Source organism: Mobula hypostoma, chromosome 21 (assembly GCF_963921235.1).
Source record: "Mobula hypostoma chromosome 21, sMobHyp1.1, whole genome shotgun sequence".
Lineage (NCBI taxonomy): Eukaryota > Metazoa > Chordata > Chondrichthyes > Myliobatiformes > Myliobatidae > Mobula > Mobula hypostoma.
The window spans coordinates 59,448,836-59,466,809 of NC_086117.1; the positions used below are offsets into that span (position 1 = coordinate 59,448,836).

Below are 17,974 nucleotides of genomic sequence, written 5' to 3' on the forward strand. Positions count from 1 at the left end.
TTTTTGACTATGCCTGTACCATAGTTTTACCAGCTTGAGCTGAGAAACGATAAAAATCGAAATAAATAAATAAACAAACAAACAAATAGGCCTGATGGCTGACCTTCTTCCTGATGTCAGCAGTGAGAGGAGACCATGACCTGGGTAGTGGGGTTCACTAATGAAAGATGCTGCTCTCCTGCGATAATGCTCAGTGCAGATGTACTCAATGGTGGGGACGGCTTTACCCATGATGGACTAAGCCATATCCACACTTTTCTGTTAGATTTTCAGTTCAAGGGCACTGGGACTTGGAGGCACATTATAAAACAAAGTCAGCATGGTTTCCTTTAAGAAAAATCTTGCCTGACAAATCTGTGGAATTATTTGAGGAAATTACAAGCAGGATAAACAAAGGAGAATCAGTGGATGTTGTTTACTTGGATTTCAGAAGGCTGTTGACAAGGTGCCACACATGAGGCTGCTTAGCAAGATAAAAAAGAGCCCATGGTATTACAGGAAAGATACGAGCATAGATAGAGAATTGGCTGATTGGCAGGAGACAAAGACTGGGAATAAAGTGAGCCTTTTCCGATTGGCTGCCATTGATTAGTGGTGTTCTGCTGGGGTCAGTGTTGGGATCGCTCCTTGTTATGTTGTATGTCAATGATTTCGATGACAGATTCGATGGCTTTGTGGCCAAGTTTGCGGATGATACGAAGACAGTTGGAGGGGCGGAATGAAGAAGCAGGGAGGTTGAAGAAGGACTTAAGACAAATTAGGAGAATGGGCAAAGAAGTGGCAGATGGAATACAGTGTTGGGAAGTGTATGGTCATGCACTTTGGTAGAAGAAATAAAAGAGCAAACTATCTTCTAAACAGGCAAAAAATGGAAAAATACGAAGTGCAAAGACTCGGGAGTTCTCGTGCTGGATTCCCTGAAGGTTAACTTCCAGGTTGAGTCGGTGGTGAGGAAGGCAAATACAATATTAACATATAAAAGCAAGGACGTAATGCTATGACTTTCTAAGGCCTAGTGAGGCCTCTCCTGGAGTATTGTGAGCAACCTTGGGTCCATTATCTAAGAGAGCATGTGCTGATATTGGAGAAGGTTCAGAGGTGGTTCACAGGAATGATTCCGGGAATGAAAGGGTTTTCATATGAGGAGCATTTGATGGCTTTGGGCCTGTACTCGCTGAATTTTAGAAGAATTTGGGGGGGGGGGGGAACAGGATCTTAATGAAACCTATCGAATGTCAAAAGACCTATATGAATGGATGAGGAGAGGATGTTTCCTATAGAGGGTGAGTTTAGGATCAGATGGCACAGCCTCAGAAGAGAGAGATGTCCTTTTAGAACAGCGATGAGGAGGAATTTCTTTAGCCAGAGGGTGGTGAATCTGTGGAATTTGTTGCCACAGGCATCTGTGGGAGCAGGGTTAATGGGTGTATTTAAGGAGGAGGTTAATAGATTCTTGATTACTCAGGGCATGAAATGTTACAGTGAGAAGGCAGGAGAATGGGGTTGAGAGGGAAATGGATCAGCCAAGATGAAATGATGGAACAGACTCAATGGGGGGGCGGGGGTGCCCCAGTTCTGCTCCTATCTCTTTTGGTGTCAGTGTTTTAGGAACAGCTTCTACCCTCCACAATCAGATTTCTGAGCCATGAACACTACCTCACTCTTTTTGCTCTCATTTTTGCACTACTTATTTTTACATATCCAGTATTGCGTAAAAGTATTAGACATCCTAGATATTTTTTTATGGTTTCAGCTGGTATAGCCTACACAGAGTCCTGATCTCAACATCACTGATGCTGTCCGTGATTACCTGGAGAGACGGAAGCAAACAAGACAGCCAAAGCCTGTAGAAGAACTGTGGCAAGTTCTCCAAGATGCTTGGAACAACCTACCAGCTGATTTTCTAATAAAACTGTATGATAGTGTACCGAAGAGAATTAATGCAGTTTTAGAAGCAAAGGGAGGTCACACCAAATATTGATTTGATTTAGCTTTTTACTGTTTATAGTAAATTATTTTGATGTTTAGAAACTTTTCATTTAATTATTTTTGAAAGCATCTTCGCTTTACACAATTTATTTACGTGTATCTAAGACTTTTGCACAGTTACTGTATATATTTCTTACTGAAACTTAAGAGTGTATTTTATGCCTTGCACTGTACTGCTGGCCGGCCAGTGGTGTAAATGGCTTCTGCACTAGACTTCGAGGCGAGTGGACCTGGGTTTGAATCCGGCCGGCTCCTTGCACGCTTTCCATCTGTGCTGGATTGAGTGTCGAGCTAGCCACTCAGCTTCGTAAAAACCAGACAAGAATGCTACAGAAACAGCAAGGTTGACGTCCGAGCACCGCAAGGCGCTCAAGGGAACAACAACTGTACTGCTGCCACAAAACAACAAATGTCAGGACTTAAACAAGAGAAAATCTGCAGACGCTGGAAATCCAAGCAACACACACAATAGTTAATACTAAGGGAACTCAGCAGGCCAGACAGCATCTATGGAAAAGAGTACAGTTGACATTTTGGGTTGAGACACTTTGGCAGGACTGGAGACAAAAAGCTGGGGAGTAGATTTAAAAGGTTGGGGGAGGCGAGAGAAAAGGTGGCAGGTGAAACCTGAAGGGGGAGGGATGAAGTAAAGAGCTGGGATTTATTTCTATTTATTTCTATTTTTGCACTACTTATTTTAACTTAACTATTTAATATGCATGCACAGACTTACTGCAATTCACTTTCTTTCTCTATAATCGTGTATGGCATTGTACTGCTGCCGCTAAGTTAACAAATTTCACAACATACGCTGGTGATATTAAACCTGGTTCAGGTTCTGATTCTGATACAACAAAAGAAAATACACATTGATTATGCTTGCTGCACCTAAACCATTTGTAGGGTTACAGATGTAGTGAGGAGAGATCCTTACCGCTTAAGATGCTGCGGTTGTTTGTCCAGAACTCTGCTGGTTTTGATGGTCTAGAATAAAATTCATCTCTGTTTGCTGCCAGGATTAACCTGCAAAAAAAGTTCAAAGTTCAAAATAATTTCCCTCCCACTGTCCAAAGACGTAGCTTAATTGGTCATTGTAAATTGTCCTGTGATTAGGTTAGGGTTAAATCGAGGGATTGCTGGGCACCGCGGCTCAAAGGGCTAATTCCACACTGTACCTCAATAAAATAATTTTAAAATAATACAACCCTAAGATTAATTTTCCTGCGGGAATACTCAACAAATCTATAGAATAGTAATTATAACAGGATCAATGAAAGATCAACCAGAGTGCAGAGGACTACAAGCTGTGCAACTGCAAATATAAATAAATAGCAATAGATAACGAAAACATGATGTAATGGGATATAGATTCCTCGAAGTGAGATCACTTGTTGTGGGGACATCTTAGTGGATGGGCAAATGAGTGTTGTTATTCCCTTCTGTTCACGAGCCTGATGGTTGAGGGGTAGTAACTGTTCCTGAACCTGGTGGTATGAGTTCTGAGGTTCTTGTACCTTCTTCCTGATGCCAGCAGCGAGGAAAGAGCATGGCCTGGGTAGTGGGGATCTCTGATGATTGATGCTGCTTTCCTATGGGGGTGTTTCATGAAGACGTGTTCAATGGTGGGGAGGGCTATAGCTGTGATGTACAGGGCTGAATGCACTACCTTTTGTAGGATTTTCCATTCAAAGGCATTGGTGTTTCCATGCTAGGTAGTTACGCACCCAGTCAATACACTCTCCACAACACATCTACGGAAGTTTGCCAAACATCCACAAAGTATAAAGATAGAAATATACTGAAGAAAGATATTTATACTGAAAGAGCTTTTCATTGTAGGATGTACAAGCAGAACGAATTTGAAAGACTATTTCACACGTGAAATTAATTGCCGCAGAAACTGACAGGGTAGTGAAGAAGACATATAGTGTGTTGGCCTTCATCAGGCAGGGGATTGAGTTCAAGTGCTACGTGGTAATAATGCATCTCTATAAAACCCTGGTTACACACGACAACCTGATGGCATGAATATCGATTTCTTCTTCTGATAAACAAATTCTCCCCCCTTTCTCTATTCCCCACTCTGAACTTTTACGTCTTCTCATCTGCCTATTACATCCTCCTGAGTCCCCTCCTTGTTTCCTTTCTCCCATGGTCCACTCTCCACTCCTATCAGATTCCTTTCTCTCCAGCCCTTGCTATTTTCCACCCAGCTGGCTTCATCTACCACCCTCCAGCTCATCTCCTTCCCCTCCCCTCATTTTTAGGTTCTGGCATCTTCCCCCTTCCTTCACAGTCCTGAAGAAGAGTCTCAGCCAGAAAAGTTGATTATCTATTCATTCAGATAGATGCTGTCTGACCTGCTAAGTCCCTCCAGCATTTTGCACATGTTATTTAAAATATCGTGTTCAGTTCTGGTCATACATTAAAGGAAGGACGTGGAAGATTTAGAGGTGGTGCAGAGGAGATTTACCAGGACGCTGCCTGGATCAGAGAGCATGTTTAACGAGGACAGATTAAGCAAGCGAGAGATTTTCTCTTTGGAGCAATGGAGGATAAGTGGTGACTGGATAGAGGTGTACAATGTGATAAGAGGCAGAGATTGAGTGGAGGGGTTGCTCCTCCAGCTTGGACAAGTGCTATATCTGCTCCATCACTACCATTCAGAACCTAAAATAATCCTTCCAGGTGATGCAACACATCACCTGTATGAATGTCGGGGTATTCTACGTTATCCAGTGCTCCCAAGTGTGACCTCTACATTGGTGAGGCCTGACATAGATTGGTAGACCACTAAGTTAGAAACACAGAAACCTAGAAAACCTAGGGCACAATACAGCAACAATGCTGTGCGAACATGTACTTACTTTTGAAATTACCAAGGGTTACCCATAGCCCCCTATTTTTCTAAGCTCCATTACCTATCTAAGAGTCTCTTAAAAGACCCTATTGTATCCACCTCCACCATCGTTGCTGGCAGCCCATTCCACGCACTCACCACTCTCTGCATAAAAAAACTGACCCCCAACATCTCCCCTGTACCTACTTCCAAGCACTTTAAAACTGTGCCCTCTCATGTTAGCTATTTCAGCTCTGGGGAAAAAGCTTCTGACTATCCACACGATCAATGCCTCTCATCATCTTATACACCTCTATCAGGTCACCTCTTAACCTCTGTCACTCCAAGGAGAAAAGGCCAAGTTCACTCAACCTAATGTCATAGGGCATGCTCCCCAATCCAGGCAACATCCTTGTAAATATCCTCTGCACCCTTTCTATAGTTTCCACATCCTGTAGCAAGGTGACCAGAACTGAGCACAGTACTCCAGGTGGGGTCTGACCAGGGTCCTATATAGCTGCAACATTACCTCTCAGCTCTTGAACTCTAATGCATGCATTTCTAAATGACAATAAACGAGGAATGAGTGTCCTCATAATCTAATCTAACTCATTGAGCACCTTCATTCCAGCTGCCACAATAAATGGGATTTTCTAGCGGCCATCCATCTTAATTCTACTTCCTGTTCATCTACAGCCACGATGAGACAACTCTAGGTTGGGGGAGCAACAACTCATATTCTGTTTGGGTCATCTCCAATCCGACGGCATGAACATTTAATTCTTTAACTTCTGGTAATTTCTTCCCTCCTCCCTCTTCTCTCTTTTTTCATTCCTCATTCTGGCTCCCCTCTTAACCCTTCTGTTCTCCTTGCCTGGTTATCAACTCCCTCTCGTGCCCTTCCTCCTTCCCTTTTTTCCATGGTCCACTCTCCTCTTCTATCAAATTCCTTCTTCTTCAGCCCTTTATCTAACTGGGAAGTGAACATCTCCCAGTTTCTCACTTCATCTTTCTTCCCACAAAGTTCAAAATAAATTTATTATCAAAGTACATATATGAAACCATATACAACCCTGAGATCATTTACTTGCAGGCATATCCAGTAAATGCAAGAAACACGACAGAATCAATGAATGATCGCACACAACAGAATGGACAAACAACCAATATGCACAAGACAACAAACTGTGCAAATACAAAATTAAAAAAAAGAATTAATAATAATAAATAAATAAGCAATAAATATTAAGATCATGAGATGAAGAGTCTTTGGAAGTAAGTCCACACTTTGTGGACGCAGTTCAGTGATGGGGTGAGTGAATTTAGAGCAGAGAACGTAGAACATAGGGCATAGTACAGCACAGGAACAGGCCTTTTGGCCCACAATATAATGCCAAACCAGCTAAAAAGCAAATCAAGCACACCCAAAAACTAATCCCTCCTATCTATACAATGTCCATCTCTCTTCATCTTCCTCACATCCATGTGCCTATCTAAACGTCTTTTAAATGCCTCCAATGTATTTGCCTCTACCCTCTGCTATTAGACATTTCAACACTGGGAAACAGATACTCCCTGTCTACTCTATCCTCTCATAATCTTATAAACCTCTATCAGATCTCCCCTCAGCCTCCACCACTCCAGAGAAGACAGCCCATGGTTTATCCAGGCTCTCATGATAACACATGCCCTCTAAACCAGGCACCCTATCCAAAGCCTCAACATCCTTCCTATAGTGGGGTGAACAGAACTGCATGCAATACTCCAGATGCGGCCTGACCAGAGTTTTATAAAGTTTCAAAATAATCTCTTGATTTTTGGACTAAATACCTCAACTAATAGAAGCAAGTATTCCACAAGCCTTCTAACCACCTTATTGACTTGTGTAGCCATTTTGAAGAAGCTATGAACTTGAATCCAAAGATTTCTCTAGTCAGCAACACTGGTAAGGATATTTCCCTTAACAGTGTACTGTCTCCTTGCATTTGCCCTACCAAGGTGCAACATCTCACATTTATCTGGGTGAAATGCTATATGTCATTTCTCTACCTATATCTGTAAATGATCTAAATTACGCTGTCTTCTTTGGGAGTCTTTGACACGATCCAAAGTTGAGCGATGTTTCCCCATCTGGTTCAAGGCTGAGCGGGAATAACTGCTCCTAAACCTGGTGGTGTGAGTCCTGAGGTTCCTATACCCTCTTCCTGATGGCAGCAGTGAGAAAAGAACATGACTTGGGTGGTGGGGCCCCTGCTTTCCTATGACAGTACTACATATAGATGTGCTTAATGGTTGGGAGGGCTTTACCCGTGATGGACTAGGCTGCATCTACTGCTTTCTGTAGCACTTTCTGTTCAAGGGCATTGGTGTTTCCATGCCAGGCCAAGATGTAACCAGTCAATATATTTCTATTGAGGTTTGTCAAAGTTTTAGATGTCATGCCAAATCTTTGCAAACTGCTAAGGAGACAGAGGTGCTGCCATGCCTTCTTCGTAATGGCACTTTCATGCTGGACCTGGGACAGATCCCTTGAAATGATAATACCAAGGAATTTAAAGTTATTGACCCTCTCTACCTTTGATCTCCATATGAACCTTCAGTTTCTTCCACCTGAAGTCAATAATCAGCTGCTTGGGCTTGCTGACTGAGCATGAGGATGTTGTTGTAGCTCCACTCAGCCAGATGTTCAATCTCCCTCCGATAGGCTGATTCATTACCACCTTTGATTTGGTCAACAACAGTGGTGTCATCAGCAAATTGAAATATTGCATTGGAAATGTGCTTAGCCTCACAATTCCCAACCTTCCCCCTCACCTGGCTTTATCAACCGCCTGCCAACAGGTACTTTCCCTTCCCAACTTTCTTATTCAGGCTTCTTTCCGCTTGATTAAGGATCTCAATCTGAAACAGTATCTCCTTATTCCTCTGCACAGATGTTGCTTGATCTGCTGAGTTCCTCCAGTATTTGGTGTGTCACTCTGGATTTCCAGCAACTGCAGAATCTTGTGTTTAGGGTCTGCTTTGTTTTTAGACCCAGTTAAAGTTAACTGAGCAAATGTCAAAAAGAAACATAGAGGAGACTTCAGAGAGATAAAGCAATTGACTTACATTGGAGACTGAAGATAGTGCAAGAGGCACCAAGGAGGGATTTTGCACATAGCAGATCAATGCGCAACGCACACAAAATGCAGTGGGAACTTAGCGGGTCAGGTAACACCTATAGACAGATGCCACATGGTAGCGCATTGGTTAGCACAATGCTATACAGTACTGGCGTCCGAGGTTCAATTCTCACTGCTGCCTGTAAGAAGTTTGTATGTTTTCCCTGTGACTGTGTGGGTTTCCTCCCACAGTCCAACAATGTACCAGTTAGTAGGTTAATTGGTATTTGTAAATTGTCCCATGATTAGGCTAAGATTAAATCGGGAGATTGCTGGATGGTGTGGATCAAAGGGCTGGGAGGGCCTATTTTGCACTGTATCTCAATAAAATAAATAAACAGACAGATAAATAAGTAAATGAATAAAGATTATGTTTCAGGCTGAGACCCTTCTTAAGGACTGGAGAGAAAAGGGGACGATTTGCTTTGTATTTCCAGCATCTGCAGAATTTTGCATGTTTAAGATCAATTTGCAAATGTAGTACAAAGGCAATGAAAGACGAACAAGTTGATAAGCTTTTGCAACATTAAATGTGCAGTTTTGAATCAATTGGGCATTTTGCAATGGTTGATAAGCTACTATTTTCACTGGAGCAAATGAGGCTGAAGGGTGACCTTATTACAGGTAAAGCCATCCCAAATCATGGGAAAAGCCCTCCCAAGCATTGAGCACAAATACAAGAAATGCTATCATAGGAAAGCAGCATCCAACATCAGTGATCCCCACCCTCCAGGCCATGCTCTTTTCTCGCCGCTGCCATCATGTAGAAGGTACAAGAGCTCCAGGTCTCACACCACCAGGTTCAAGAACAGTTACTACCCCTCAACCATCAGGCTTTTGAAGAAGAGGGGATAAGTAAACTAACTTGCCCATCCATTGAGATGGTCGCACAACCAATGATCTCACTTTAAGGACGCTTTATCTTGTTGTTTCATGTTCTCGTTGTTTAGTAATTTATTTACATTTGCGTTTGCACGTTTTGCTGTCTTCTGTATTCTACTTGATCTTTCATTGCTGCTATAACAGTTACTATTTCTAGATTTGCTGAATATGTCCACAGGAAAATGAATCTCTGGGCTGTATATGGTGACATGTATGTAGTCATAGAAACATAGAAAACCTACTGCACAATACAGGCCCTTTGGCCCACAAAGTTGTGCTGAACATGTCCCTACCTTAGAAATTACTAGGCTTACCTATAGCCCTCTATTTTTCTTAGCTCCATGTACCTATCCAAAAGTCTCTTAAAAGAGCTTATCGTATCCACCTCCACCACCATTGCCGGCAGCCCATTCCACGCACTCACCACTCTCTGAGTAAAAAACTTACCCCTGACATCTCCTCGGCACCTACTCCCCAGCACCATAAACCTGTGTCCTCTTGTGGCAACCATTTCAGCCCTGGGAAAAAGCTTCTGACTATCCACACGACCAATGCTTCTCATCAACTTATACACCTCTATCAGGTCACCTCTCATCCTCCGTCGCTCCAAGGGGAAAAGGCTGAGTTCACTCAACCTGTTTTCATAAGGCATGCTCCCCAATCCAGGCAACATCCTTGTAAATCTCCTCTGCACCCTTTCTATGGCTTCTACATCCTTCCTGTAGTGAGGCGATCAGAACTGAGCACAGTACTCCAAGTGGGGTCTGACCAGAGTCCTATATAGCTGCAACATTACCTCTCGGCTCCTAAACTCAATTCCATGATTAATGAAGGCCAATACACCGTCTGCCTTCTTAACCACAAAGTGAACCTGCGCAGCTGCTTTGAGCATCTGATAATAAAATTTACTTTGGACTTATCAGAGGCTTATAGAATTGTGAGTGGGTGAGATAAGTCTAAAAATAGAGGACATACACCCATTGGCCACATTATTATTTACAGGAGTGGAACCCGGTTGTCTTCTGCTGCTGTTGCCTTTCACGAAAAGTTTTGATGCATTGTGCATTCAGATGCTGCTCTGCACACCTCTGTTGTAACGTGTGGTTATTTGAGTCACTGTCGGTTTCTGTTGGCTTGAACCAGCCAGGCCATTCTCCTCTGACTTCTCTCATTAACAAGCTGTTTTTACTGACAGAACAACCAATCATTGGATGTTTTTTTTTGTTTTTCGCACCATTCTCTGATCAGCAGTTTCTGACATACTCAAACCTGGAACCAACAATCACTCCACGGTCGAAGTCACTTAATTCACATTTTTCCCCCATCTGAAGAAAATGGCACCAACAAACAACACGATCACAGGCAATTTCTTTCAGACATTTTATAAAATTACTTCCTTTACTACTTCTTCCTTTAAGTGTGATTCTGCTACCAATGGAAACTATGATTTTATTCCTAGACTGTTCAATGGCTCTGTGGAGGGGTGTTTCATATTCTGTGTTTTTCCACTCGTTTTCTGTTGCTTGCATGCTTTGTTCTCTGCTTTTGTGGGCTGAGTATTTGATATTTTATTTGAATGGGTTCCATGGTGTGACAAGAATACACATTGATAAAGATGTTAGCTGTCTTGGGCTGGCACCAGTGGGATCAGCAGTTGGTCTGCCACCTGTCTTCAGGAGAGAGAGATAAGGAAAACAATGGAGCAGCATTTGGAGATGTGTAATGAAGGGGAAGGAGAGCTGTCAAGATCGGCTCCCCCTTTGAACCCTGAACTGTTTGAAGTGATGGACAGGCGATACCCCAGCAGGGGGATAAAAAGGGACAGGTTCGCTAAGGCAGGACACACACACGACACCCGAGGTAACGAGACCCTGGAAGCGGTGCGCCTCTCACAAGTCGGTGGGAAGCTTTTGGACGGCTGGTCGCAGGATCAAGCCATAGACGCTCAGGGTGGAAAGGCACGATCGGTGGGAACCTGGTGTGTGTCCACCCTTGCCTGGGTGCCGGGTTCACCACAGGGAAACGATCGTATCTGGAAACGGAGGGGTCACGGTCAGTGACCTCAGATGACATCACAAAGGGCTCGTCTGAAAGCTGACTGCGAAGGTCTGTGTGGAAGCCATTTTGAATATTCATTCGTTTTTGCTCTCTCTCTCCTTCCCCCCACTGTCCATCGCCACGGCAGCGATTACTGCGAACTGAACTGAACTAAATTGAACTGAACTTTGCGTCACTTTGAAACTGATCATTTACCCCTAGACAATGATACGGCTTGATTGATCCTGTTATCTTAATTCTGTGTACATGTATGTTTATCATTGCTGAATTGTTGCATTCATTATCCTTTTGATTAGAGTACTGTGTTGCTTGTTTCTTTAATAAAACTTTCTTAGTTCTAGTAATCCAGACTCCAACTGAGTGATCCATTTCTGCTGGTTTGGCAACCCAGTTACGGGGTACGTAACAATGGTCTTTCTTTGTGACGTCGCTGTCTGTGGGGAAGACAAATCTCAGGGATGTACAGTATACTCCATACATACTTTAATAGTACATGTACTCTGAATCTTTTGAATCTTCTGATATTTGGTGTGAACAGCGACTGAGCCTTTTGACCACGTCTGCATTCTTTCATGCACCGAGTTGTCGCCACATGATTGGCTGATTAGATATTTGCATTAACGAACAGGTCTACAGTTGTACCTAATAAAGTGGCCACTGACTGTAGATTTAAGGTAAGTGTAAGAAAAGTCTAGAGTGCATCTTTAACATGAGTCTCGGCCCGAAATGTGAACTGTTTACTGTTTTCCATTGATGCTGCCTGGCCTGCTGAGTTCCTCCACCATTTTGTGCCTATTGCATTAAGGTGTAGCTTTCTGGAAGGATTAAATTATAGTAGCATGATTATGGATTGACTAAAATAAGAACCCATTTTCAGGAAATAAAAACGTGCACAATTTAACTCCCAAATATGAAATCAACCGTTGGGTGTAGGACATTTTGATTCTGTCCCATTGAAACAACACAGGCAAAGACAATAGATGAATGTTCCTGCTAACTGCACATCATGAAACCCTGCTGTAGTTAAAGAAAGTACAAACACGAGAAAATCTGCAGATCCTGGAAATCCAGATGGTGGAGGAACCCAGCAGGCAAGGCAGCATCTATGGAAAACAGTAAACAGTTGATGTTTTGTGCCAAATCCCTTCTTCAGGACGGGAAAGGTGATACTGTCTGGATTGCTGTGTTCCACCAGCATTTTGTTTGTGTTACAGTTGAAGACAGATCTATTTTGTCACTTAACCTCGAGTTAGTTGTGTATTTAGGGAGCCATCCTTCAAAACTGTAACAAAAGGGGTATATTTTGGATGTTCAGAGTTTGTACTGAGGCTTTTGGAACAGACACCAGTTCTGAATATTCAAAAACACGAGAAAATCTGCAGATACTGGAAATCCAAGGCAACACACACAACATGCTGGAGGAACTCAGCAGGCCAGGCAGCATCCCTGAAATGAGTAAACTGTCGATGTTTCAAGCTGAGACTCTTCATTTGCATGTGTTGTTGAATATTCAAAGCAGTTCTGCAAGATGGGTTGTAAATACGTAATTGTGTAAATTTACCCAACAATGTTCTACGAGGGGTGATTGATAAGTTCATGGCCTAAGGTAGAAGGAGTCAATTTTAGAAAACCCAGCACATTTATTTTTTCTACATTTACACACTCCAGCGGTCATGGAGTATATGGATCCCTTCTTTGTAGAAGTCGGCATCTTGGACCTCCAGGGGTGGTCCACAGCAGGGGTGATTGATAAGTTCGTGGCCTAAGGTAGAAGGAGATGAGTTGTTAACTTCAAACTTTCTGCATTTTCACTCAAAGAGTTGAACTGCACGTGCATGTAACGACAGCTGTATAACTCATCTCCTTCTACCTAAGGCCACGAACTTATCAATCACCCCTGCTGTCGACCACCTGGAGGTCCAAGATGCTCTTGTTACATGCACGTGCAGTTCAACTCTTTGAGTGATAATGCAGAAAGTTTGAAGTTAATAACTCATCTCCTTCTGTCCTAGGCCACGAGCTTATCAATCACTCCTGCTGTGGACCACTTCTACAAAGAAGGGATCCGTATGCTCCACAACCGCTGGACTAAGTGTGTACATGTAGGAGGGGACTATGTTGAAAAATAAGTGTGCTAGGTTTTCTAAAATTGACTCCTTCTACCTTAGGCCACAAACTTATCAATCACCCCTCGTAAATGTTGAAGTTTAAAGTTCCAAGTAAATTTATTATCAAATACATATATGTCGTCATATACAACCTTGACATTCATTTTCTTGCAGATACACTAATAAATCCAATAACCGTAATAGAATCAATGACAGACCACACCAACAGGGCCAACAACCAGTATGCAAAAGACAAAAAGAAAGAAAATAAATAAGCAATAAATATCGAGAACGTGAGATGAAGAGTCCTTGAAAGTGAGTTTGGTGCTGGGGTGAATGAAGTTATTCCCTCTGGTTCACGAGCCTGATGGCTGAGGGGTAATAAGTATTCCTGAAACTGGTGGTGTGAATCCTGTACTTTCCTCCTGATGAGATGGCAGCAGCAAGCAGAGAGCACATCTTGGATGGTGGGGGGTCCCTGATGGATGCTGCTTTCCTATGGCAATGCTCCTTGCGGGTGTGCTCAGTGGAAGGGAGGACTTAACCTGTGATAGACTGTAAAACCCTCCCCAACATTTTGTGGGAGTTTCCATTCAAGGGCTTCGGTGTTTCCATACCAGGCTGTGATGCAGCCAGTCAATATACTCTCCATCATACATCTATAGAAGTTTGTCAGTTTTAGATATTATGCCAATTCTTTGCAAACTTGTAAGTAGAGGTGCTGCCGTGTTTTCTTCATAATTGCACTTAAGTGTGGACCCAGGATAGGTCCGCTGAAATGATAACAGCAAGGAACTAAACGTTGCTTATCCTCTCCATCTCTGATTCTCCAATGAGGACGAGCTCAGGGACTGCCGATTTTCTGCTGCTGATGTCAATAATCAGCTCCTGATTATGATCAGATCCTGATTATGAAAGTAGGTGATTATAGCAATTGAAACTGTGATTCATTGTTTGTTATCTTTGTGATGAAGTATAAAACTGTACTATCAGGAGAGTAACACTATATCTTGGATTCTCCTGCAATCTCTTTCTCCTGGAGGTTTGCTATGTGAATAAAGGCTACATTTCCCAGTTACAGCTTCTGTCTGGTTCAGTTTTAGTCAGTCTCAATGGACTCGAGGGGCACGTTTCTCCACATAACAGGGGTGGGCATACAAAACAAGCTGCCAGAGGAAATAATGGTGTAGGATACATTTACAATGTTATAAAGACATTTAGACAGGTTCATGTCCTGGAAAGGGTTAGAGCTGAGGTTCCCAGCCTGGGGTCAGTGAACCCCTTGTTTAATGGCATTAGTCCATGGCATAAGAAAGGTAGGAATATGGGCCGAATGCATCGAAACCTTGTCATGGTTCGGAGGCTTGTGTGCCTCAATGACCTGGAGAGCTATTTTGGCTGGAGTCAGGGCTTTATGCTTTGACTCTTGGTAGGGTCACCCATACCAAACTGGTCCAAGGGTAGCGATCAGACTAAGAATGGTCTACCGGTCTTCCAGGTTTGGGGGTTCAGCTCAGGGTTAACAATCCTGACTGGTAAAACTTAACTGTTACGGAAACAGCAATGAAGAACCTTTCTACATCTGAGTGTGGGGATATTCCTGAGTATCCACCTGAAACTTGCATCAGTGAGAGTAATGAAAACCGAGAGGAAACAATCAGCATGATGAAGGAAGCCCTGAACACCGCCAGAAATGGAGGACCTTCATTGCTGCCCTAAATGCCAGGGGTGTATCGGGCAATGCTGCTGCTACAGGCAAAAGGGATGACTCATTTTGGACAAACATGAAAAAATCTGCAGATGAAGGAAATCCAAGCAATACATACAAAATGCTGGAGGAAGTCAGAAGGCCAGACATCTATGGAAAAGAGTAAGCAGTCAATGTTTTGGGCCGAGACTCTTCATTAGGTCCTGATGAAATTTCGACTGTTTACTCTTTTCCCATGGATGCTGCCTGACCTGCTGAGTTCCTTCAGCATTTTGTGTGTGTTGCTTGGATTTCCAGTATCTGCAGATTTTCTCGTCTATGAATCTATTTGATAGTTTGAGTTGAGATGAAAATCTAGATACAAACCAGCAGAAAGTACAAAACCAAATGCAGCAGCAAGAGAGAAAAAAAATCAAGACCCTCAAGAATCAATAATTGCTCAAATCATGGTGATAATTATAGACTGCAGACAGTGATACTGCTAATTTACGATTTGAGCCTGCTAATACATTAGACCCATTGCCGCTGGTAATCTCCTGTGAATCAATCTCAAAGAAAGAAAGAAGATTAAACTGTGACCCATGCCTAAGGGTCTTATACCTATATAAAGAATGGGCGTGGAGTTTAGAACAATAAGTATGCCTTGCAAAACCTGACAGCTATTTATTCCACAGAAATACGAGGAACTGTCTCTGTATAATTTCAATGCTGCTGCACTATGCCGTGAGAGTGATGTCAAGAATTTTTAAAAATGCATGCCATTCAGACAGCAACAACAACTCATGTGTTTACTGTACCCTTGATGTAAAACAAGATTCTAAGGTATTTTAAGGTGAAGTAAGATTGAGGTAAGTGTTGAATCAGACTCGGAATTGTTTGGAGACTTGCTTAAGACAGATGACTATGCCCAAAGTGATACAACTTTAGAAGAATCCTGAAGAGACAGAAAGGTTTAAGGATGGAATTTCAGATGAAGGCCAAACTACCCATGGAGCAGCAATTTAAAACAGGCATGATCACAGGCAACCTACAGACGAGTGTAGGTTTGAAACAGATTTTCCAGAATTCAACAGGCCAGGCAGCAACTCTAGGAAGAGGTACAGTCGACGTTTCCGGCCGAGACCCTTCGTCAGGACTAACTGAAAGAAGAGCTAGTAAGAGATTTGAAAGTGGGAAGGGGAGGGGGAGATCTGAAATGATAGGAGAAGACAGGAGAGGGAGGGATGGAGCCAAGAGCTGGACAGTTGATTGGCAAAAGGGATATGAGAGTATCATGGGAAAGGAGGCCTAGGGAGAGGGGGGGAAAACCAGAGGATGGCCAAGGGGTATAGTGAGGGGGACAGAGCGAGAAAAAGGAGAGAGAGACAAAGAATGTGTGTATATAAATAAATAACGGATGGGGTATGAGGGGGAGGTGGGCATTAGTGGAAGTTTGAGAAGTCAATGTTCATGCCATCAGGTTGGAGGCTACCCAGACGGAATATAAGGTGTTGTTCCTCCAACGTGAGTGTGGCTTCATCTTGACAGTAGAGGAGGCCGTGGATAGACATATCAGAATGGGAATGAGACGTGGAATTAAAATATGTGGCCACTGGGAGATCCTGCTTTCCCTGGCGGACAGAGCGTAGGTGTTCAGTGAAACGATCTCCCAGTCTGTGTCAGGTCTCGCCAATATATAGAAGGCCACATCGGGAGCACCGGACGCAGTATATCACCCCAGCCGACTCACAGGTGAAGTGTCACCTCACCTGGAAGGGCTGTCTGGGGCCCTGAATGGTAGTGAGGGAGGAAGTGTAAGGGCATGTGTAGCACTTGTTCCGCTTACAGGGATAAGTGCCAGGAGGGAGATCGGTGGGGAGGGATGGGGGCTGGGATGAATGGATAAGGGAGTCACATAGGGAGCGATCCCTGTGGAAAGCAGAGACAGTGGGAGAGGGAAAGATGTGCTTAGTGGTGGGATCCCGTTGGAGGTGGTGGAAATTACGGAGAATTATATGTTGGACCCGGAGGCTGGTACGGTCGTAGGTGAGGACAAGGGGAACCCTATTCCTAGTGGGGTGGTGGGAGGATGGAGTGAGAGCAGATGTGCGTGAAATGGGGGAGATGCACATAAAAGTTGCTGGTGAACGCAGCAGGCCAGGCAGCATCTCTAGGTTTCCCCCCCTTCCTCCTTTTCCTTCTCCCGTTGGAGGTGGCGGACTTCATTAACTTTGCCTCCAACTTTCACCCTGCCCTCAAGTTTACCCGGTCCATTTCCGACACCTCCCTCCCCTTTCTTGATCTTTCTGTCTCTATCTCTGGATATAGCTTATCTACTGATGTCTACTATAAGCCTACGGACTCTCACAGCTACCTGGACTATTCCTCTTCCCATCCTGTCTCTTGCAAAAATGCTATCCCCTTCTTGCGATTCCTCTGTCTCCGCCACATCTGCTCTCAGGATGAGGCTTTTCATTCCAGGACGAAGGAGATGTCCTCCTTTTTTAAAGAAAGGGGCTTCCCCCTCGCTATAACTCCTTGCACATCCTCTGGGCTTCCCCCCTCCCCCTTCCTTTCTCCCTAGGCCTCCCATCCCATGATCCTCTCATATCCCTTTTGCCAATCAACTTTCCAGCTCTTAGCTCCATCCCTTCCCCCTCCTGACTTCTCCTATCATTTTGGATCTCCACCTCCCCCTCTCAAATCTCTTACTATCTCTTCTTTCAGTTAGTCCTGACGAAGGGTCTCAGCCCGAAATGTCGACTGTACCTCTTCCTATAGATACTGCCTGGCCTGCTACGTTCATCAGCAATTTTTATAAAATAAATGTAACTGCTCACACATCCTCTGGGTAATAGATTCAACTTGATTTTATTGAGTTTGAGAACTCTGGACAAGAAAAAAAGGGCAGTTGTGGCAATCTCATCCTGACAGAGCACAAAGAAGAAAGCAATCTACGTATATTGAATTGAAAAGCAAATTGATCATGTATGGAAAGCAGACTTTTGATGTTGTGAGCCAGGTGCTTTGTGAGATCAGCTTGACCCAGATTTGCTGAATGTTTTATGGGCATTGAGCAGCACAGCATCAAACTTTGGAATTGTCATCTTGTTAACACACATAGGCACTTTCACCACACTTAAATGAAAGATATGAGTATGAAGAAAAATGCCACAACAAAATCCTCACCCTGAAATTGCAAAAATATAGTCCTGGAGCTTAATGCTGATATTTCCTTGCTGAACTCTAG

The 17,974-nt window shown here is 43.4% G+C and overlaps 1 protein-coding gene across 13 annotated transcripts in view; it reads right to left on the reverse strand.

The window, feature by feature from the left end:
* tango2 (transport and golgi organization 2 homolog (Drosophila)) overlaps positions 1 to 17,974 on the reverse strand; it is a 281,648-nt gene that overhangs the window by 100,338 nt on the left and 163,336 nt on the right. For all 13 annotated transcript variants that reach the window (XM_063074129.1, XM_063074128.1, XM_063074127.1 and 10 more), the window contains one exon: positions 2,924 to 3,012. In XM_063074129.1, coding sequence (XP_062930199.1) covers positions 2,924 to 3,012 — 89 coding nt within the window. The remainder of the gene's footprint in view (positions 1 to 2,923; positions 3,013 to 17,974) is intronic.